The sequence below is a fragment of the Rhincodon typus genome, chromosome 26 (genome assembly GCF_021869965.1).
Source record: "Rhincodon typus isolate 14 chromosome 26, sRhiTyp1.1, whole genome shotgun sequence".
NCBI lineage: Eukaryota > Metazoa > Chordata > Chondrichthyes > Orectolobiformes > Rhincodontidae > Rhincodon > Rhincodon typus.
Window position 1 is genome coordinate 19,038,794 of NC_063357.1, and position 22,532 is coordinate 19,061,325.

The 22,532-nt window shown below is 41.1% G+C and overlaps 1 protein-coding gene and 1 long non-coding RNA gene across 3 annotated transcripts in view; one reads left to right on the forward strand and one right to left on the reverse strand.

Moving 5' to 3' along the window:
* Positions 1 to 853: 853 nt before the first annotated feature.
* On the reverse strand, positions 854 to 11,623 carry lhx1a (LIM homeobox 1a). 2 transcript variants are annotated; one of them, XM_048612568.1, is made up of 6 exons: positions 11,417 to 11,623; positions 10,838 to 11,241; positions 8,485 to 8,708; positions 7,520 to 7,797; positions 5,671 to 5,836; positions 854 to 2,263 (listed from the first exon to the last, which is right to left on the reverse strand). In XM_048612568.1, exons 2-6 carry the CDS (start codon positions 11,005 to 11,007, stop codon positions 1,869 to 1,871), a joined length of 1,233 nt encoding a protein of 410 aa, XP_048468525.1. In that variant the 5' UTR covers positions 11,008 to 11,241; positions 11,417 to 11,623; the 3' UTR covers positions 854 to 1,868. The 2 variants fall into 2 exon arrangements, with proteins under 2 accessions (XP_048468525.1, XP_020370589.1); XM_020515000.2 differs by having other exon boundaries at positions 10,838 to 11,623.
* A 168-nt stretch (positions 11,624 to 11,791) lies between these two features.
* The window catches only part of LOC125486147, a 36,073-nt gene continuing 25,332 nt past the window's right edge, over positions 11,792 to 22,532 (forward strand). Inside the window, exon 1 of the long non-coding RNA XR_007264829.1 lies at positions 11,792 to 11,863. This is a non-coding gene — a long non-coding RNA (uncharacterized LOC125486147). The remainder of the gene's footprint in view (positions 11,864 to 22,532) is intronic.

Sequence of the window (22,532 nt, forward strand, 5' to 3'; positions counted from 1 at the left end):
ACTTTAAAAGGAATGTTTTAGATGATTAATTGCCCATAATAACAAGAAATAGGGTTTTTTTTTCTAATTTTGTAATTCGTTGCTAAAACGTACACGAACACATTCGATGAGTTTGGATTAGTTTATGATTGCAACCGTTAATATTTAAATGGAGTTATTCACAAAATAAACTTCGATTAAATTCAGTTGGTATGAACTTAAATGAAAATCGAGCACCCAGGCATTATATTCTAACCGAAATTCTACGCTTTCTCTTTAACTTTTATAAAAACAAAAAGCATTAACACAAATAAACTAATTAACTGGAAAAAAAACTATAGCTATCATTTTAATGCAAATAAATCAAAGTTTTGTAAGTTTTAAAGTTGTTAAAATATCATTCGGAGGAGCTAACTTATAAAATGTTGGAAGTTTCAAACAGACTATATTTCTGGAGCCAACAATTTACAATGAACGAATAAATAATCGTAGAATCTCTAGAGTGTGGAAACAGGCCCTTCAGCCCAACAAGTCCACACCGACCCTTGCAGCATCCCACCCAGACCCATCCCCCTGTAACCCACACACCCCTGAACACTACGGGCAATTTAGCCTAGCCAATCCACCTAGCTGGTACATCTTTAGACTGTGGGAGGAAACCTACGCAGACACGGGGAGAACGTGCAAACTCCACACAGACAGTCGCCCACGGCTGGAATCGAACCTGTGGCCCCCGGTGCTGTGAGGCTGTAGTGCTAACCACTGAGCCACCGTGCCGCCCCAAACGAATGCAAATATGGGCAAGAAACTTGCACTTCATTCTGTCACCATAAACAAAACACGTACATTTCCAGACATTAAATCATCATTTTTTTATTAAAAAGTCACAAATTTATTCAACATGTTTTCATTTATACAGTGAATGGTCTAATATGCAACGGAGGTCACAGAAGCTTAGGCCTATTATGACAAAAATGATATCATGAGGAATCCTATACTGTATAAAGCAAAAAGTAGCAGCTGTCGACTGCATATTTGACCATGTAGTAAAATTGTTTAAATATTTGACCTATCGTTTCTGTAAGACACAAAAATAAAATCCTGTATGAATCTATATGGGCATTATTAACGATATGAATGACTCCGATGAGAGAGCTAAAAATTAGCTGAAAGTATATTTTTAACACTCTCTTTCTGAACACTTTCTCCAGTGGATGGTGCAGTGCACCTACAGTAATTGTGCTATGACTTATCTATTTGGCACCTTTCTAGTTTGTTTTCCACTTTTGTAAACATACGCAAAAAAAAACACTTTGTACAAACTGGAGCTGTGAACCACAACTCCAACAAACCTTTTTGTACGTTTTTTTGGAAACAAAAAAAAGTTTGGTTACTTGATGCCCGTTTCTTCAATTCAGATCAAGAGGCTCTAAAATGTTTTCTAAAACATTAACGTCCTGAATTAAATATAATACGTAAACAGTAGACTCTTTCAGTTTATTAATGAGCTTTTTTTTTGTTGTTCAGCTTTGTGTAGGTAGAATGGTTTGCGTTAAAGTTTTGAGGGCTCCCAGACGCTATTATCTTTTCGAGGTCATTCTGAAATTTGTTCCTTTTGGGTTTTGGAATCCCAGCTTTCGTTCGCCCTGCTTAAGACGCTGTCATTGTGTAAGCTGGTTCAAATTTTCTCCGTGATTGAAGTTTTTTTTAAATATAATTATTATTTCGACATCTGTTGTAACGAGCTTTGAAAATCTCGCCTTTTTCTTGCTGTCCGGGCAACGCATTGTCTTTGGGGTTGGGATGGAGCAGAGAAAGAGAGAGAGGGACAGAACTGTTAGTATTGTCCCTTGATGTTAAATCAACAATTTTCGCGAAGTCGGAAGTCGTTACCAAACGGCAGTCTCGTTCATTTCCGGGGGTGGATGTGACAAGTGGCTGGTGTATCCCCCATTGGTGAGGGAGAAGGACGGACTGGGACCCGGTCCGAAAACATCCGCAGCCATCGAGTGCATTGACGGTCCCGTTAGACCTGGCTCCGGGCTCGGAGAGTCCCCGTGAGAGTGAGAGATCATGTCGGTGAACCTCTGACTGTCGCCTGGACCCGGCAGGTTGCTTGGGTGATGGCCGGGCAGTGGATGCTCGAGTCCGCCGAGTGGGGTCGCCCCAGGCCCGGAAGAGGGCACAAAACCCAGATCCACTGGAGTCTGAGCTTGAGAAGAGGGGGGACCTTGAGGAAAGAAATCATAATTGCCTCCAGGACCATAATATTCAGTCTGATAATCTGAGAAGGGGAACAAAGACAGCAACTAAATATAAATACAAGCCATCCTTACGCATCCTTAGACAATGGTATGTACACATTGCAGTTTCAAGAAGTCAGTATAAATAAGAGTAGGGTAAACTCTGCAATCTGATTGAATTGGTTTTTTTGGAGTTATCAGGAATGCGCTATTGAAAAAAACGCGAGATACGTGAAATCAAATTAAAACTGCAATTGTTCTCACATATTAACATTCTGCAAAAGAATTTAAAACTTACAGTAACAAGAGTTTGCAGGTTGGAATTTCTAACATTTTGAACATTTTGCAATTGAAATCGATCACTTTAGCTGATCTCCTTGCGAATCGAGGAGTTGCTTAAAATGTAGCTAGCTCCTTAACATGGAATAAGCTTTTAAAGGCATCAAACTCAAGACTTGACGTTCAACCAGCACACCGTTACAATTTGGTCCACAGATTCCTCTCTCAGCATAAAGTCATGCATATACCTTTCCAAATTATAGCATGTATTGTTATTCTTCATTGCGTTCACAGGAGTTTATCTGCTATCAATACCAAATTGTGATCAGAAACTATACTTTCTCTGGTCTTTAGGGTACCTACATGCTATTATTGGAGCATTTTGAAATAAAACAGGCTTACTGTGCATAGGCAGCGAGAGATGGCAATAATACTTTCTAGTCTAAAGATATGCCTTAAAATTGGATTTTGCCTCTGCTCTGACATGTCAAAAATCCAGGAACTTGAATAAATATTTGTTTCATCTCCTGAAATTTAAATTCTTTCAGAGCTATGTAACGGACAATAAAATCAGAACATATTTTGTGACACACTGAATTATTTTCTCTTTTAGTTAATGACCCTTACATTGTACCATCCCCAAAGTCGGTTGATCAGAATTACTCTGAATTCACAATGTGACGCGCAACATGCAAGGCAAACAGCAATCAAATGTTTTCTTTTTGTTCTAATTCATGTCCCATTTATAAATCAGACTGATGTCTTGTTTATCCATCCTCTCAAGATTTCATCTCTTAATTGAAAAATGAAACAGATGTGATTGCAAACAAACGCTTGGGAAACTATTCTGTGTTATCAATCCCTATCACACAGAAGGTCTGGCGCAGCAGGGTCCCACTTTTTGAATAATGCTCACTCATTTTACAAAACGCAACCGCTGTCGGAAAACTAGCGCTCAACTAGTCACTGCAGAGCATTCGGCAAATGACAACCTGCCGTCCAACCATTGGAGCTGGAAAGATTTTGAGAGACACTTTATTATTCGGAACAGAGCTTTAAGTCCCTCGCTCGCACTGTATTAGTCACTAAATTCAATAAAATATTCTGAAACTAGCCTGCTGTCTAATACTCCACAGGTATTAATGCAAACCATTCCCAACAGCATTATTCAAACATCCGAGCATCCAAAACAATGGGTTAGGAACCAACATATTTTACACCACAAATTCTGAATGATTTTTTTTAAAAAAGAAAAGCAGATTGTTTTTCCAAATTGGCAGTTGGTTCTTTTGAATGATTTTCTGAAATGCATCAGGGTATGTTTTCTTCGTGTAAAACGCATTTTTAAAATTTAAATGCTTGTTGCAGTATCCTACAGCTGATTGGTTTCTTCTCAATTCAGCCTGAATGCCTGCTAATTTACATGAGTAAATGAAATAGAGAGTACACTTACTTAAACTGACCGCTAAGTACGAATGAAAATTATGCTGTCATATCAAGATCAAGTAACTGGATAGTAAATTTCAAAACAGGCGATCGCACCCGGCCTCATTTTAACTGTGCCCCTTTTCATTGTAAGATCGAACGAGGGAAATCCCTGGCAGCTGACCCGCTTAAAGCTGCGTGTAAAACATTGTTTCAAATGTTTTCTTTCAAATGTACTCAGCTGACATGGTAGCAGCAATGAACTGCCAGCACAACTTAATTGAAAGTTGAAAATAAACTTGCAGTACTTATGATTCATATTTAATAAGTAAAAGGGTATCAGTGCGGTCATTTTCTTTCTGATTTACAGAACACCTTTCTTTGGGAATGAATGGGGGAAAAAGTACAAAGCTATGATTGAAATTCAAAAGTGGCTACTCGGGCCGTGCGGGTCATGGAAGGAAGTAGTCCTAGCAATAAAGGGTTTATGAAATTTAAGCTTCGCGCTAGGACTTTGTTAAGAGCCTCCCCCTTACGCCGTACATTGACGCCATATTACTTAATCCCCTTCCCTCCTGTATGTTTATTGTCTTCCCCGTGTTTTTGCCATCAAACAAACAGCAAGTCTGCTGTTGACAATCCACGAGAAGCCCCACCAGCCTGTCATGAAACATAAACATGGAAACGTTGTCTCAGAAAAGCTCACAACTGTTATTCCAGATGACTGTATAGTGAAATTGTATCAAATGTATTTCTCGGTATTTCGGAATGTATTGTATTCAAATAAAATGTACAACCAATCCAGTGCACTTCTAAGAACCAACCAATTAAATAATTTTCATCACAAAATTCAGCCAGAAACCAATTAAACAGTACCAGGTCCTACTTGAATTGCATGCTAGTTTGAATTGTAATTATAACGCTTGCAGTTGTATAAAGTAAACAGGTTATAAACAAATAAAATGGCATAACTTGTACACTTGCTTCATTCACATTGCACTGCCCAGGCAACAAGTGAGATGCTTATATTAGAAACTTAAAACAGGTAAACGTTCAATACATCGTATCCAGCAATGTAATTAAGTTAAGCTTACCCATAAAAGTTAAACGATTCTTAACTTCGTGACAGTCTCTATTTAGGCGTGCTGGCTGGTTTAAATTGCATTCTGTTAAACTCCAAATCGGATTTTTTTTTTTGTCAGGTTTGAATTGAAGAAAAAACTTTAAGCAATTAAGCTACTGTTGTCTGTTTAAGAACCCACTGTGGAAATCAGTAGTAAACATTACTCTTTGACAATGCATCGGTATGCTATTTTCTGAGTTTATTTTATACTGACAGATGTATTCTGTTATTTCAAATATTTTAATATATTTCTGTAATTATTGTTGGCGGGCAATCTAGTTTAGCTTGTATTTATTGGGGCTCCCTGACTTTCAGACTGTTCTTCAACGCGGGAAATACTGCTTGGCTGATTCCGCATATGAAACTGATCTGGCATTGACAAGTAGTTCGTTGCGGGAAAATAGATACTTTAGGCTTAAAATAGCACGAAGAGACTCTTCGTGTAATCAGTGTTTGAACAAGTCAATAAAAAATCAATAAATGGCTAACTTCATACAGTATTTCAATTGTCCGTCAATACATGACTGTAAAACTGAATTTGCAGCGTCCTTCTCATTAAATAAGTAATCAGTTTTTAAGCACATCCTGGGGAGTGTTTAATAGAAATGAATTGGGACTTACCCCCGTAGTAATTGAAAGGGCCGTTTCCCATCATGTCAGCCCCGTCGAGGCGATCTCCCAGGGGTCTCATCCGTCTGGGGCTGCGGAAAAACGCGTGTCTACGGGCCCCTAAAGCACTCAGCTGCTTCATCCGCCTCTCCTTAGACCTCCTGTTCTGGAACCAGACCTGGGGCACAAAACAGCCACGAGATTTTTTCCTCTTTAATTTCTACAATCATTTGTTAATATGAAATTATACAACACAAACAATGCCCTTCCAGCCCTATAATTCAAAACTAAGGTTTACCTGCAACACTTAAAAATGTTTCCATTTAATTTCAGACTGCAACATACCAATATTTAAAGGTATCTTCAAACTAATATTTGTATTTTTCAGGAAACCAGAAGGCTTGCCCAGAGACAGACGCGGAACCAAATTTACAATAATCACGCGGAACATTTCAACATTTCCCCTTGATTCCAGACCTTTAGGCTAACACACAGTAACGTCATTCGAATATTTTAAAATGCAATTGCCAGTTGAAATAAAAATCAAGTTCTTTCTTTTCATGTGATCAAAGGCAATCGTGTGTTGGAATAATGTTTCAACTGACACATTTTTGTGGAGTTGGGGTGGGGTGTAGGGAAGGAAGAATTTAACATCTTGGCCAAAATGAATCAAATGAAAATGGAGTAAACTTTCTTGGCCACTTACCTTTACAATGGCCGTCAATGAGATAATGGACTCATTAAATACTAGTTGAATTTTACAGTGTTGTTGAGAAAAATTCAGACGTGTATTAATAAAGTTGTATTGAATGGAGTAAACTGGTGCTTAAAAAAATCAGCGCAGAACTGTGGCAATTGGGAGAAAAAAATATTTTCAAGAGTACACTTTGTTTTGTAGACAGGGAAGGGTTTGGCAAGCTAATTCCAGATGTCCTGCAATATTACGTAATTGTTACCGCTGACCTGGGTGGTGCGTCCTATATTTAACTTGGGTCAAATGAAATGACGGCTTTGCCCTTTTTTCGTCACCCACTTCAGAATGTGGGCCCTCGTATTTGTTCCACGGTGTGAATAATGGCCCCTTCCCCGTTTCCACCTTGGATGCTTCAAAACTGGCTATTAATTAATCGAAGATTGTGTGTGTGTGTGTGTCTCGAGGGGGGGGGGGGCGGGGGGAGGGGGCTCATGTAATACCTCTTGAACTCATGCAAATGACAGTTTAATTCTGGAGCTCAGTCCTCCAGTACTTGCAGTCAGTTTACGTCCTGCCATTTCATTCAGCGTCTCACTTCACCGCTAAGCCGTTTTCGTTTGTCCGTGCTTTGTGCCGCCCTGACGCTACGTTTGTCCAGCTTTTTGTTTCTATTTACATGTGCACGAACGCTGTTTGACCTCTCGGGCGCAGCCTTTTCTGGGCTCTTTCGGTTACCTGCGTCCAAAACCCGCGCATTTGACCTGATTGAAGCAGACTGCTTACCCGCCTTCCCTTGTCTACCTTCCTTTCCTGGACGAGAGTTTATCCCGGCTCAAAAACTTTTCCCCGCTGAGGTTTGACAGTCTCTATAACCGTTTTTTTTTGGGTGTGTGTGTGCGTAATATAGCGGCTCTGAGGATTTATCCCGGGTCAATGGTATGAGTTATCTGCACGCCTTGTTGCTTAACTATTTTTATCTGAACACTCACGCATTTAGTCTCTTTCCCCGGGTTATCTGTTCCTTGCTAATGATCCCGACTACATAACCTTCTGATTCCCTGAGTCGCTGTTTAATTACGGGTCAGCATTTCCCTCCACGTTTTGTGTTTTGCCCGAATCGCAATGGTATCCTTACTTTGAACACTCCCTTCCGAAGAACACTCTTACCTGTATAACCCTCATATTGAGCCCGGTCTCCTGAGCCAGCTGCTCTCGGATGTGCCTGGTCGGTTTAGGGGTTGCTGCAAAAGCCGCTTTGAGGGTTTCCAGCTGCTTCGCTTTGATGGTCGTGCGCGGACCGCGGCGCTTCGCTCCCAGGTTCTGTTCCTCGTTCTCGTTAATGGCAGTCTCTTTATCTGAAATATTGGCGCTTTCTGAGTCTTTTGTGTCATCTTGTAAATGATCTTGAGAATCCGGTGAGAAACTTTGATCGCTACATGCCGTTACTGTACAACACACAAAATGAAATGGGATGATGTATGAGTTCACATCACATAAATAACGCAGCAAAACGATGATAATTACAGACAGCGCACCCAGTAATTGATAGATCGCCCTTTGGACTGCCGAGTCCCGGGATTCTTGCGTTCGAAAACACCGAACTTAAACGGTACAATTAGGGACATTCTAAATGTTTATCCTCTTATTCCATCCGCTCTCACGAAAATACATTTGTTTTCACTTTACGATCGCGTTGAAATGAAAATAGAAGAACGGAAAATAAAATTGACAGGGCGCCTAAACTGAAACCAAATAATACAATGGATACAGAGAGCTAGATGTGGCAGAAAAGCTCCGGGATAATGGTCTGGGTTGCTGCTCGCCAGGCAAAGCAAAAGCAGAGCATGGGATTTATGAGGAATTTAAAGAGATTAAGAGTTAATAACTGTTAAATTGGGGCGGACTCGAAGTGGGAGTACTGTCATCCTGAATTTTGTAATCGAATCTACCCAATTCAGAATACCTTCCGGTCTTCTCTATCTTACACTGGGTACTGTTTTGTGGTGACAGTATTAAAACACGAGATTCGAGTTACACTCCAGTTTTCGATCCTTTAACGTTCGCGTAAAGCTAAACAGTTACTGGACTACTCTGGCACCTCGACCTCAGCGCACACATGGATTTGGTTTTACCTGACAGCGCGCCGTTTTCTCTCGAATTATTGCTGTTTAGAAAATCGTCTTTGCAAACAAATTTGTTTTCGTCTATGATGTAGAGCTCTTCTCCGGTCGAAAGTTGCTTGTTGCATATCATACAAGTAAAACAGTTCAGATGAAAGACTTTGCTCCTCGCTCTCCTCACCAGATCGCTCGGGGAGATACCCTGATAGCAGCCGGCACACTTGGTACCAAAACGACTGAAACGGACCAGACAAGGAGAGGAAAGAAGATGTCAAAAAAATTGCATTTTAATGCAGTTAACTACTCAACTCCGGCCGGTTAGAACCGCAAAGCGTAGAGACTTAAATTACATTGTTTTTACCGTGGGCAGGGTGACAGTGATAGTTCACTTACATTGTTCGAATGTGACCCACCAACAAACAAACCGATAGGAAATGCAGCCTGTAGGTGTACAGTTATCAAGCTACAGAAATCAGCACAACATTGGAGCTGATACACCTGCATGGAACAGATTGTTCACTGAGCTGTTCATTTTTATTAACTTAAAAATATCTTTGGCAATCAGTACTAGGGTTCATGGAAAATCTGTGTTCGAATGTTTTAGGGAACCTTTTACATTCAACCAGACTAAACTTCCTCCGTCACTCATAAATCACTGCAATTATTGTTCGTATTAACTGCATTGACACTTAATGTTTTGATCCCTCTTCAATTCAGAGTATAGATCGGGCAGGGGGGGGGGGGGGGGGGGGGGGGGGGGGGGGGGGGGGGGGGGGGGGGGGGGGTGGTGGAAGAAGCTCCTGACATAAATAACTGTTAATTCGGTGAAAGTAAAAGCTGGCTGTGATTATAGTGACAAAGTTAAATCAGAAGATGAAAGCGGTTTAGGTCACTTGGAAAAGTCGCCGCACGAACATCCTATTCCACATTATTTCAAGATTTATAAAAGGTTTAATGGATTTTTTTCAATATTAAGACATTTCGATACATTATTTAATGTCATTGTATTTCTTGACGAACACGAGCCTTAACGAAATCGTATAACAAGTGAGCACCAAATACTTTCCTGAAGTTTCCCTTGTAATTCATTTTAAGAAAAAAAAACAACCTATGTATTCAAGAAAAGGGCTTTAAAATGCTACAAAGGTGGCAATTCACCAATAAACGTTTTCGCAAATACTGATGCGCTATGAAGCAAAATTACATTATCAAAAACTGCATTTTTTAAAAAAAGAGTCTCATATCCAAGTTGGATGTAAAATTCATTGGATTAATAAACGTTACGTCATTTGCAGGTGACGGCCGATTGAAGTGATGACGGCGTATGATCCCGGAGGAGGAAGGAGATTTCAGGAGAGCCTGATTAGAAAGGTCTCCAAACTTGACATTAAACCATTCATTAATAATAACTGAGGAAGTGGTGAGTTCAGTCAATGGTTCCGGTTTATAAGCAATAGGCAAAGGATCGCATTTACATCTGTAACTTGAAACCGAGTATTATTTCTTGAGGGAAGACTCGTCATAAATCTAAAATCTTAAAACTTTTTGCTGGGACGGCGAATCCAGTTAGGCTTATTGACTGAAGAAGAGCGGTAACAATGTTAACATTGATGTTATTTGCAAATTAAAATTGTGAACAATGAAAAGTTAGATAAGATTAAGTTACTCGAGAAGCAACAGGAACATTGCTGCCCTATAGTGTGCAATATATTTCTTTATTGTTACGGATTGTACATTTGGTAATGGGTTTAGTTCGTAGCATGGAGAAATGCATTTGAGCAGGTATTTTATAGTTCGTTTAGCTGATTGCTGAGGAAGGTTTGCCCATACTCAATTTGTCTGGGTTTTCTCTGTAAATACTTTGTTATTCAAAACCACTTATCACATCGTTACAATAAAATAAAAACAACAAGTAGGTAGACAGAGCCAATGGATTTCCTCTAGGACTCGTGGTTATTGATCTCGGCTTTAATTTGCCTCAGCAAGAGAACCGTGCAATCTCCTGCTGAATAAACACTTTCCGTATTTCACACCAGTAAAGTTTCTGGACAGGACTGAACGAAAGTGGGCGAATTTTACGTTTTATGCTCATGCAATTCAGTTGTTTCATCAAATCGCAAAGTAATAAAGTTATTTGAGGGACTGAGGTTTTTTTTAAACACTTCACAATTTATTCTGGATGAGTCTTCTTAAAGATGAAAATTACTCAATGGTTCTGCTTTTAAACTAACAACAAATCATGTGGTCTACTCACGAAATAAAAAAAACAATCATACTGAATGAACGCAGTAATTTGTAGCTTACACAGTACGAGTAGAAGACAGCACTATCATTCTGACGATGGCTCAAAAACCATTGCACTCACCGAAAGAAGTCGTTTTTGCAGTAGAGCTTTCCTTCTCGTGAAAAACATTTCTCTGTTAAATTGCATTTACATTCGCAGCACTGTACACATTTCACATGCCAAGCTCTGTCCAGGACGTTTAATAGAAACCTATCAAGAATAGGCCTCTCGCACCCCGCACAGTGCACCATTGTCTTTGGATTGTTCCCAGAAAATGAGATAGCTGACGGTTAGATATTTGGCTGGTAATAATGAGGTCCTCGAACGTCCACCAGGCTGATCCTTAAAATGGCTCTTATTAAAGGGCGACGGTTCCAAACGATGAAGTGGCCAGCGTTTTGTTTTTTTTGAGGTAGCTGATATGAGTGAAAGCAAACCGACGCAGGTGAGCTTCTAGAGCAACAATCGCCCTCTCAAAGAAATAACTACAAAATAAAAACAAAAAAAAGACACACTATACTGACCAATAAGCAACAGTGCTGTCACTCTGGAGTATTAAATTGTTTACTTCAACATGATGCACAAAGATGCCAAGGTTTAACTTTGCCTCATAAGTTATTTGCTTGGCTTTCTTATAATAATACTGCAGTATGTATGTACCATTAGCAAAATAGTAATATCTATAGATATTAAATACTCCAGAAATAACATATGGGTGACAGGCCTGTGGCAAGCATTGATTTTGATTTCATGGTTCAACTTTCCTGGTCTTGGAAGAGAAATATCCCCAGTCGTGTTTACTGTACAGCTAGAGGAGTTGTGTGGATAAACATGCCAATCACCAGCTGCTGCTGCTCTGCTCGCCGCACGCCCTCACTCGACTGCATGTTTCCTGGAGCCGGCGCACACCTTATTCACATCGCCGTCACACGTCCCGCCGCGTCACCGGCGCCCCTGTCCAATCAGCCACCCAGCTACCATGGCAACCGCTAATTTATGACAGTTTTTTTGTATGAGTGTGTTGCCTTTTTTTCCTGCCTTCCTGCGACTCGCAACATCTCGCCTTTAAGAGAAATAACGGAAGCCGCGGCCGTTTCTGAGCCTTAGGTATAGTTCGCCTTGTTGTTTCCTCTTTGTTTTCTTTTTCCGTTTTACTTTGCACCGTCGTATCCCTCCTCCCCGTTTCCTTTCTCTGCTTTGTTCCATTTTCCAGTTGCAATTTGAACGTTGCACTTTTGTCTCGCGGGAAAGCGTCAGCCTGAGAGAAAGGGAGCAAAGCAAACTACCAAAACAAACAGCAAGAAAATATAGGTTTCAAGCCCTCTTTGCCCTTTTGGACTTTTATTGGGTTGTGTGTGAGGGGAGGGGGCGTCGGTTTCTCTTGGCCAGATTTTTGAGGCAAACAACGAAAAGAAAAATCAGAGATTGCATCTTTTCTCAAGTGATTTTTATTGGGATGGCGAGTCTCGTGTTTCTGTCATTTGACAGATTGTTGCAGAACGATTGCACTGTAATTAAGTGGCAAGCCATATTAATTGGCAGAAAGGGTACGAAGGCGATACCTTAATCAGACTGATCAACGTGAAATAAACATATTATTTAAGGGTGAGTGCATGGGGATGGATATTTACCCATAACCAGGTGAAAAAATGGCAAAGGAGGCGCGTATGACGTTTAATGCAAGCACAACGGTGGGGTGTGTCAACAAATAACTTGCATATGCATGAGCCCTTTCTCCCTGTCTGCAAACGCGTCTTAACCTTTGAAGTGGTATCCGTTCAAAACGTGACAGACGATAAGAAAGACCTAACAAGTCATTTTGTCACCTCTGCACTTGTTGATGAATGGCCTGCTCAAAGAGAAAGGCTTACTTGCGATGTTTAATGGGCGTTCCCCCCCCCCCGCTTAATCTTGAACTCGACGCCAAATAGTGCTTAAACATATTTGCATACGTAGTGTTAGACTGAAAGTTTTGATTTTTTTTGGTGTATATTCCATCAGCGCGGATGGAAACAGAGCAAGAAAGGCTCACCCTGCAGTCAGCCTCTCCCAGCAGTTGACAGATCTCAGCTGCCAAACCCATGGGCGCCGTGAAAGTTGAATATTTGCTTTCAGTTCAGACGCTTGCCGTACTTTAACAACAATGTGTGCAGCACTATTCTTGCAGCAGCTATAGTAGTTGGAGAATGGTAAGATCCCTTCACTTCTCGCCGAGTATAGGCAGAGGAACAGGCAAAGGATTCCAGCATCTGCAGACCCAGGGCAATAACAACCGAGATAACAAGGTGCAGAGCTGGATGAACACAGCAGGCCAAGCAGCATCAGAGGAGCAGGAAGGCTGACGTTTCAGGCCTAGACCCTTCTTCACAAATCAGATCTCCGCAGACAGGATCTTAAGACTATAACAGTGCGAGAAAGACAGCACTTTCAGCTTTATTCGAGTAGGCCTTAATAGCCTGAACGAGGGACTCAGAATGCTTAGAGAACACAAATATTGTTCGTGAGCATTCATTTGGCAATTGTACAAAATATGTTAACTCGTCTTCTGAGTGCCTTAACACCTCGGTTAGGGGATCAACTCGACCTCTAGATAGACTTTGAACTTTTAATTCGTGCTGGACAAATCTTTACGTGTTTCCTACTTTAACAAAGTATTTCGCTACTTCCGGTCGCTGTTATTTTTCTCATTGGTGTCCAGTGCCCAATGCGTTACAATTTGATCTCTTCTCCATGTAGAAGCAGGCCACTCCTGCTCTTATTCCAGTTTTCTTTTGTAGAAAATACGACATGGTCTGTGGGGGGGAGGGGGAGGTGTCGGAATTGCTGTGCTACTACGTGTACTGACATCATCAATAAATTCAACACCGACACGTTTACGGTCTCTCCACAAATAGTGAGCGGAGCATTTTTATTCGTACAACCACGTTTGTTTTTACCATTTTCCCGACACATGTCCATACCTCTAAAACCATTATGTATTTTTTTTTCTTTGCAACGGTGAAGTAAGGAGTTGTGCAGTTTCTGACAAATGGCTACAAAAAGTGCAAATAAATCGCTCTTATTCCCCGCAGACTCGCGGCCACCCTGGTGAAAATTCCCCGTAATTGCGGGGAAAGGAAAACCGATCCCGCTCCCAATAAAGGAGCGACATGCAGTGGGCACCAACTTTTATCTTTGCCAAGATGGACACGGTCTTTGTTGCGCGGTTGCTTCCTTTGCCCCTTTGCTCCGTCCATCCGTCCAGAATTCCCTAAGACAGACGCTTATCGCTTTATATCCCCACGCACAATCTCTGTGAAAACGTAAATGAAAAAGAATCAATAAACCCCTTCTGCACATGGGGTTCTTCTCAGGCAGCAGGGAGAAACGCGGCTGGTGTGGACATGGCCCTCCAGACTTCAGAGTGACAGCTGCAGTCTTGTGTCTAGGGACCCTTTTCCTTTGACTCTCTCGCAGATGACATGTGTTGGTCAGGAATGAATAGAGATAAGGGATGAGCAACATCTTTGCGGCCACCGTGTCTATCTCTGCTTCACTATTTTATTCAGCTGCAAAGCATCTGGTTGCATGACTGGAGCGCAGGCTTCCTTCCGATATCAAAAAGTTTTTTTTTGCAGTTGGGTGAAAAAAACAATCAACTCAGACAACCCGCAGCATCATGGAGTTAGCAACTCGCCTGTGATGTTTAAGGAGGTAACCGAAAATTGCAAACGACCCTCCCCCCACCCCACTCCCCCACGCCTCCAGTTTGTGTTAAGTAACTGATCACAGTGGAAGTTCCATATCCTGTAACCCCATACCGCCTACACAAGTGAAACTGACTTGAAAGAAGTCCGTTTACATCACGTGTTTGGGTGCAAAAAGCTGGAATTCATGGAAACAAGATGTTTATAAAACTGCAAAAAGGGCTACTGCAAATATTTTGTTGGGGGAGAGGGATAGTGTCTGAGGATGAGGGTGGGGAGAAGGGGGGAACTAATGTGTGCGCCACATGAAGTACCCTACATCAGTGTGGCCAGGAGCGGCGATCAGAGACAGGCAACCTCCTTTCATCTTCCTTCAAATTACTGAAGTGAAATGTAATAACAGCACTGCAAATAGTGTGCACTTAGTGACCCGGCATTGTAAACGAACTTCCCGATGTTAAGTATCCACTTTCGCTTCGCAAAGTAGATTGTGTAAAGTGATTGTCGGACACGTTGCAAAATGGTTGTTGGGCAGATTTGAGCTCAGGCAGTTTGTATGATAGAATATTTATAAAGGCAAAATAATCTGTCCCAATTTACTCCAGAATATGTTCTTACTCGGGCACGTCTAATTACGTATTTTAAATGGTGTCATAAGAAACATCGCAGCGATCCACTGTCGAGAGGTGGAGCGTTTAAATGTTGACACAAATAATCATTCTTGACACTTAAAACTTACAACCAAGGCGCATGAATCCAATCTTAACCCTTTCCCTTCCACCCCCCACAAAAAATATCCATAGGGCAACAATCACTGAGGGCGCGATTTTACAGCACTTCACCTAAGAAATGGCGATGATTCAGAGGAGAGGAGTATCAGCAGAGTGCTCACTGACTGGCGGTAAGAACAAGTCTAGGATCTCCTTAGCTTCATGGAAACAAGAACAAGCTGCCAGAGTCACAGCCAGTGGCTGTCAACTCGGAGTGGAGGAAGATATCGATTGAAAGTGAGCGCCCAGTCAACGTGTATGAATGTTAATAGGCCCAAATACAATTCACAAACTCAGCCATTTCCTTTGCATTTCAACTGACAGGAGTTTCTCGACCTTGTCCACATAAATAGGTGCCACCACTCTCTGTCTAGAACATTTTAATTATGTCCTACCTTTATATTACGTTTAACGTATCACTTATTAAGCCATGTCCTGAACAATGCACCACTTCTACATACAATATAATATTAACACACATATGTTTAATATTCGTGACTGTTCAACACTTTATGTTCTTATATGTATCTCTCAGAACGTACACATTGTGTAGCTGTATAACGACCACGGCATAAGACCGGACCAATAGTACCCAACGATGTCGAGTTATAAGAGAAAGAGCATCGGACCAGCGTTAATAATCTATTTTTATAATAATCTATTATTAGAGTTGTTATTTCAAAATAACACGTTTCTTTTGTAAGATTCGACATACATGGAATATCACTTCATAGACCCGAGTAGATTATAACAGTTGTGATAGTTGGACATATTCTTAGGTAAGAAAGATAATTTAATAACGACCAGACAGAAAAAAAAACGACACTTTTGATTTCACTGCTTCAATTTCTAAATTAACCCCTCTGTAATAATCAATGCAGAACACAGGCAATGCAGAATTAATGTGAGAACGGGTCAGTTGCAGCTGTATTTGGTATTTTATGATCGCATTTTCACCAGAAAAGGGGCAGTACAATGGAAGACTGCTGTCTGCATAGATTATTGTTTAATTCAAATTTAATAATTATCAACATTTCATAAAAATACAACGGTTTCTGACCTCTGTTGACAGCAGTTACCACTTTAGTGCTTGAAGGAGTTGAGGGGTAATTGCGCTCTATTTCAAAAGTTAATTTCACCATCTGCTTCCAGGGACATTGTTGAAACAAGCGTTGCCAATTCTACATATATTTAAACTCAACCAACCAAGAGGTTTCGCGTGCTTTTGTTTTGAGTTGGAGCTTCCAATAACTGGATTACCGGTACAAACGTGAACTTGTCATACTAAATGGTTCAAGGTAAAATTACTGGAAAGGAGAGTGAGATTTCTCTATCGATTAACCAACGGGCTAGTGGCCGTGGCACTGCGACTCTGAACATGTCGAAAGTGTTGCAATGAAGTTGCAGGCAAGTTTGTCAAGTTCAGGTCTGCAGACAGGTCGTTATTGTCTTGCCTTTTAAACTTGGCCTCCTTCCCCCTCCGCCCCTCAACCCCATTGCACACGTGACTTTATCCGATCAGACTGGTTGCTTCGCTCGTCAAAATTCGTAGACTCCTTGCCGGAAGATGTGGGTGACACTTGTGATAAACTGAAAAATGTATCGCGCTAGTTGAGGGGCTGTGATCGGCCAAGTGCAACTGGATTACAAACAACTGTGAAAGAACTCCCTGGGACTTGAGTAGTCTAACAACAGCTTTGCATCAAATGGACCACGAGTTGATCCATTGCGAACTGCTGTAAACTTCGCCAGGCCAGACAAGAGACACTTAGAAGACATAGAATACGCTCCGAAACTTTTCTCTTCAGACTTGTCGATGCCAACCTTCCGTGAACATAATCCTCAATAGTACAGGGACATTCACAATGTCCATGGCGCAGTGTTCCAACTGACATGAGTTAAAGCTCCAAAAGTTTACATTGACGATATTAATGGGCCATAATTAAAGTTTGTTATATTTATATATCAATTCAACCCTAGCTTTCAAAAGAGAATTAAAAGCGTACTTGAACTGCAGGGCTTTAGTGTCAGGGAACGTGCAGCTTCCTAGATTGATCTTGCATAGACTCGAAGGGCCGAATGTCCTTGCGTTCTGTAAAACTATTTCATATTTCGATATGATGACAACACGTTATCCCTAGAATTTGTTTGCAATTGTACCTAAATCAATGTGCCTGCAGCAGTCAGAAACATAGATGATGTTAGGGCGGTTGTTGCAAAACACACGAGGCATGAGTCAGATTCTTAAACTTGGAGTAAAATAGCACGGGACTATGTTTTTACTCCGAGGCGTTTGACCACTCTGTGACTCTATTTTACATTTTCTACATTTTCCTTCTGTGCCTTGACTCCAATAAGCGCGATTAAGTCTAAGGCAGGGAGACAAGATAGAAAGGCACACAAATGTGCACCTTTGAGGAATTAGAGAAAACACTGAAAAATTAACAAGCCAGTCAAACTATTGATAAAAGAAAGCATCGTGGAAGTATGATTTATACACAGAGAACGTGATTATAGATTTGGTCCTCAGGAACGCTAATGCCTGGCTTAAAATTCTCGTCTATAACAGCCAGTTGGTAATATAATTGTGAGAGTATGTTATTGCATTGTATTCTGCATAAAATCAGGTCTGATTAGCTTCAGGCGAGTTGTGAATAGGAATTTAGTCGCTTTCGAAGCGAAGTTCAACCAAATGCATGTGAACATTTGCCTTATTTCTTTTCACTTACAGACCAGTCAACATTTTGGAAACATTTTTTTAGGTTAAGTAGTCAATAGTTGGTCTCTACCTCCAACGATACGTCAAACATAGATGTTTCTAGGAACATATAAAGTCGAACTGTGTTCCACCGCTCCCGACAATCTCACGTTTCTCTGTCGCCTGAGCAATTCAAACGGCACACAGAACAAAACAATGCATTATTAATGATCCTCCGCGCAAAATTGCAATTATAGTTTGCGAAGGTCGATCAAATTATAGATTTAAATAGAATTATAGTCCTTCCAGGTGAATGCAGAAAATGAACGAGCGAATCAATCAACTCTTCTCAAACTAAAGAAGTTCTAAATATCAAGCATTGAATCCACAAATGACAGCAGGACACTCCAGACCAATTCAAAAGACTATAATCTTGCTTACGTTACCCACCAACACTGAACAAACAACAAGCATAAACAACAATCGGGGCCAGGGCATGAAAGCTTTGGTTGATGTAAGTTACATATTTTCAGCTGGCTTGGGTGAGGGGTGTGGGACGAGGCGGGAGCTAGTCAACTGCACATTTTAACGAGACCAAGCCAAATGGCGAATAATGGGGGCGGGGGAATACGGATGCAAAGAAGCCGTGCAACCGTGTTCCATATAAATACAATATATTCAACTCTGTTTCAAATTTGCACGAAATTTTGAGTTAACTATTCCTGAGGATATTTAACCTTCACGCAGGCCTCTGGGTGTGGTGAGCAGAACTGCGGTGGGCGTGCTTTCGAATATTAGAATAGATTAATAAAGAATTGTTGTTTCTTATTCAGTTGCATTTTAATATCATTTAAATATAGCATGACCCACGGTGGGAGCAGCATTATTCGAATTCCGTGTTCATGCTCGTGGTTTTGTTTCACGTGCTCTTCAGAGTTGGGACTCCTCAGGATTTGAACTTTTTTCGAGCTCCATTAATTCAGCGGAGCTCTGCAACTGGCCTCCTCTCAGGACACGAGTGCTAGTCCTCCAAACATCTGCCAGTCGGGTCGAGATATTGACCAAAACAGCACAACATTTTCCCTCCGATTACAAAACTCACTGACAGCCTGGCTTAGAAATTCGATGAAGCCTATAGATCTCCTTGTAGTCATGTCATTGGGACAGCTGCTGTTTTCGTTCTAAAACCCTGTCAGTTACAGTCACAGCAATGTCATTTTTAAAAAAATGCTTCCCTTTATTACTTCCACATCCAGCACCAAACTTTTATTGATATAAAACAAAACTTTGCTATCAGTCGTGAAATCCATCAACTTCATTTCACCTCCATGAACCTTGTGCTGCTTGTCCAACGTTTAGCAAATGCTCTAATTAATCATATCTGCCAACAGACTTAATTGAAAGACTAAAAAAATCAGGTTTTCAGAAAACGTGCGGGAGAAGTGGCAAATTTTCCGCCCAATATTGAGTTACCCAGAGTGATTCCACTGCAGCAGACGATACTATCAGTGTAATGTCGAGGAGGCAAGAACACATGCTACAAACTGATGCGAGCGGCTGATAAATTGCAATCAGGCTCGGCGCTACACTGCAGGCTTGGGAATAACGGCGGTCGCAGAAATACAAATGGCTTTAGCGCTTATCAATGGCTTTACACGGAGAGAGTGAGTGAAGAGAATACGAGAGAGAATGCACGAGAGAGAGAAGTGGGGGTGGGTGGGAAAAGAGTATATTGAAGAGGAGAACGGCGTCCCCCCAGAGTCTGATCCCAATCCCCGCTCATCCATCTTCATTGTCTGAATGCGTGTGTTTGTGTGTGCAAACGCAACCCTAGCATGGGAAAACAGGCACTGTCGGAGCCATGGCTTTTTATTTTTATTTCTCTAGATCAGAGGGGAGATACAGATTTTCTCCCTCTCTCTCGCTGGGAACTGGTGCTGGGGGAGAGATATTTTATTTATATTTTACGGTTTTATGTTAGCGACGTGTCAGGGAGACAAAATAAATTGCTAATGCATAAGCAAAACCCGGCTGCTTCGGCTTGCTGCGTGTCAAGACTATGTGGAAGGAGTGGTGATGTGGGATTTAGAACGGATGGGAGGCTCTGAGGGATTTAAGTTGGAAATTACTCTCTTCTCCTGTACGGAATCAGTGACTGATGATGGGCTTTCTGACTGAATTTGAAAGTGCTGGTCCTAGGGCAAAAAAAAGAGGTTCTGGTTTACCAAGGGGTTGGGGTGGGGGTATGGAAGAACAGGCTAAGAATGGGCAGCTTGACAGAAGAATAGAGAACAAAGATATTTCTAATATCTGCCGGTTTTTGCCTTCTGCATAGTTTGATTATATTATAATGCCTGGTCCTTGTTACCAAAGCCATTATAGTTGCGCCAATTCCAATTCAAGACCACGGCCTTTTTTTTTAAAAAGGCAAGAATGTATGGAACTGTATCCATAAATCCAGGACGAGGCATGGGGCTTCAGTCTAACACAATGTTTATCTAAGCACCTGCAATCGAGAGGTAGTCTGCCTATCAGCTGTTAACACAAAGTCACTATCGCAGGGGATGGATGGATATCACATAGTTGCGATCAATTAATAAATATTAACACAAATAAATTAGTTTGTAGAAGATTGTCCCCAGTAATGCATTAATTACTCCAGCAGACCAATGCATTAAAATGGCGACTACACTGACTGGGCACCTTAAATCCATGTGAGCAGAACTGATAACGCTGTTCAAAACAAGTTCTGCTGTTTAATTTGATTAGTGAAATCCCCGAACAACTTATATACACACGGGGTCCCTCTTTCAACTGAGCTGCTGTCGGGAAGCTTGCTTCGCGTGGCAACTTCAGGCGCCGGCATTATTTTATGTTTCTGTTGTCATTTGTGTCCCAAATGTTACAGGCATACAAATGGTTCTGGAACTGTTAAAGCTTCGCTCTCATATATCATATGTGTAAAATAGGAACTGTAAGGATAATTTGAATTTACTGCACACCTGAATGGTTGCATAGAAATAGGCATGACATTTGTAGTGTTTGTCCTAAAAGACTGTATTAAACCCTCTTGAAATCTAATCTGCAACCTCCTAACATAGCGCATCTATCTCGCATTTTTTTCCACTGTAGTAAAATGAATTTTGCCATTACAGACTATTTCCCAGGGTTAGCACAGTCTAAGAGATACAATGGTTAAGTGGAATTTAAGTATTATAGCCTCACAACAATGTCTAACTTCACATGTTGCTAAAGACGACGCAGATTTAAACAAAATAACCAGATACATTATTCATCTGAAGTTAATTTTAAGGGGGATTGGGCGTCCTTCTACAACAGTAGCATTGAAGCAGGTGAGAATTTGTTTTAGGGTGTTTAAATGCACTGTTCCTATTTATGTCGGTTTGAAATATACGTCGTTCGAGATTTCCTCCCTTTAATTTCTAAAGTTAATTACCACGATCAAATTAGTGCGGTTAAGAGGGGCCATCTATTCTCACCGCTCAGCAATAAACCGCGTTTTTTTTGACGACTGGCTGCTTTGCAGACACCTCTTCAGCGAGGGTTGTAAATAAAGGCAGTTCAATGGCCTCTGGGTGGGTTATAGTTCTCACCTTGACTGCAGAGCCCGGTCCCAAATGTTAAAATGCCGGGATACGAGCAGAACAGGAGGACCGATCCGGTCAGACTTGGAGGAGTGTCAAGTTGAGGGGAAGAGTGTTGAGGTGGAACAGTGACATTCCAAACTTGAGGAGGTACCAGGCGTCAGTTTGACCTTTCTCTGGCCTTTGCCTTGGGTAACAATCGGTTAAAAGTACAATGTCTTTGATGTATTGAGCGATTTATAAGCAGCACTGTTTACTCAGAGACATTCTGAGCTTTGCTTTTAAGGGCAAAAAAGGTTCCTAATTTATTCACCTTGCAGTCTCCTTTTACAAAGACGAGTAGCTCAGAAACGACAGGAGCAAATCAAAACGCCTGATGAAAAAAATAAACAACTGCATATGGAAGAGTATTAATGTATCGCAAGCAAGCATTAAGCAGGTATGAAGGAGAAGTGGAGAAATGAGAATGAGAAAAATAAACCAAGATGCTATTACTGTATGCAAACAGATAACCAGAAACAAAGCGACACTCCCACAGTCATACTATAGTCATGCAATTACCCAAAAGATAAAACTGTAATTATCAATTTATATTTCGAATAACAATTATAAACTGATTTCGAAACATGCTACAGTAAATCTATATTTGAGTACAAATATGTTCGTTCAGTATTTAATTACTGGGAATAAAGTATGGATTTTGTAAATGTATTATCATTTTCTCTAACAGAGGCATCTTTACATTTGACATCATTACAATGACTTAATTCTTTGAGCGTGTTATTATTCAGCCATGAGCTCCCGGTCTGTACTCTGCCTCACCACTGACAATCCCTGCAGACTGATTCACATTGCTCCAGCACCGAGCTCCACAGGGCTAATGGCACCTCAGTCAGGGGCGCGCTTTCTAATACGGAGTCAGACATCCGCTCGGAAACATCCTACTGTCAACTTTTTACTCGAACTGGTCTGGTGATTCTGGATGTTAGGCGGTGACGGCGTCACGTCATTGTCAAA

Excerpts from the sequence above, each read along its gene's own strand:
- lhx1a (XM_048612568.1), bottom strand. The coding sequence starts at position 11,007 with ATGGTGCACTGTGCGGGGTGCGAGAGGCCTATTCTTGATAGGTTTCTA. Across the intron at positions 7,798-8,484 it reads AGAAAACGGCGCGCTGTCAG|TAACGGCATGTAGCGATCAA; the intron begins GTAAAACCAAAT and ends TGTGTTGTACAG. Across the intron at positions 5,837-7,519 it reads TCAATATGAGGGTTATACAG|GTCTGGTTCCAGAACAGGAG; the intron begins GTAAGAGTGTTC and ends TTTGTGCCCCAG.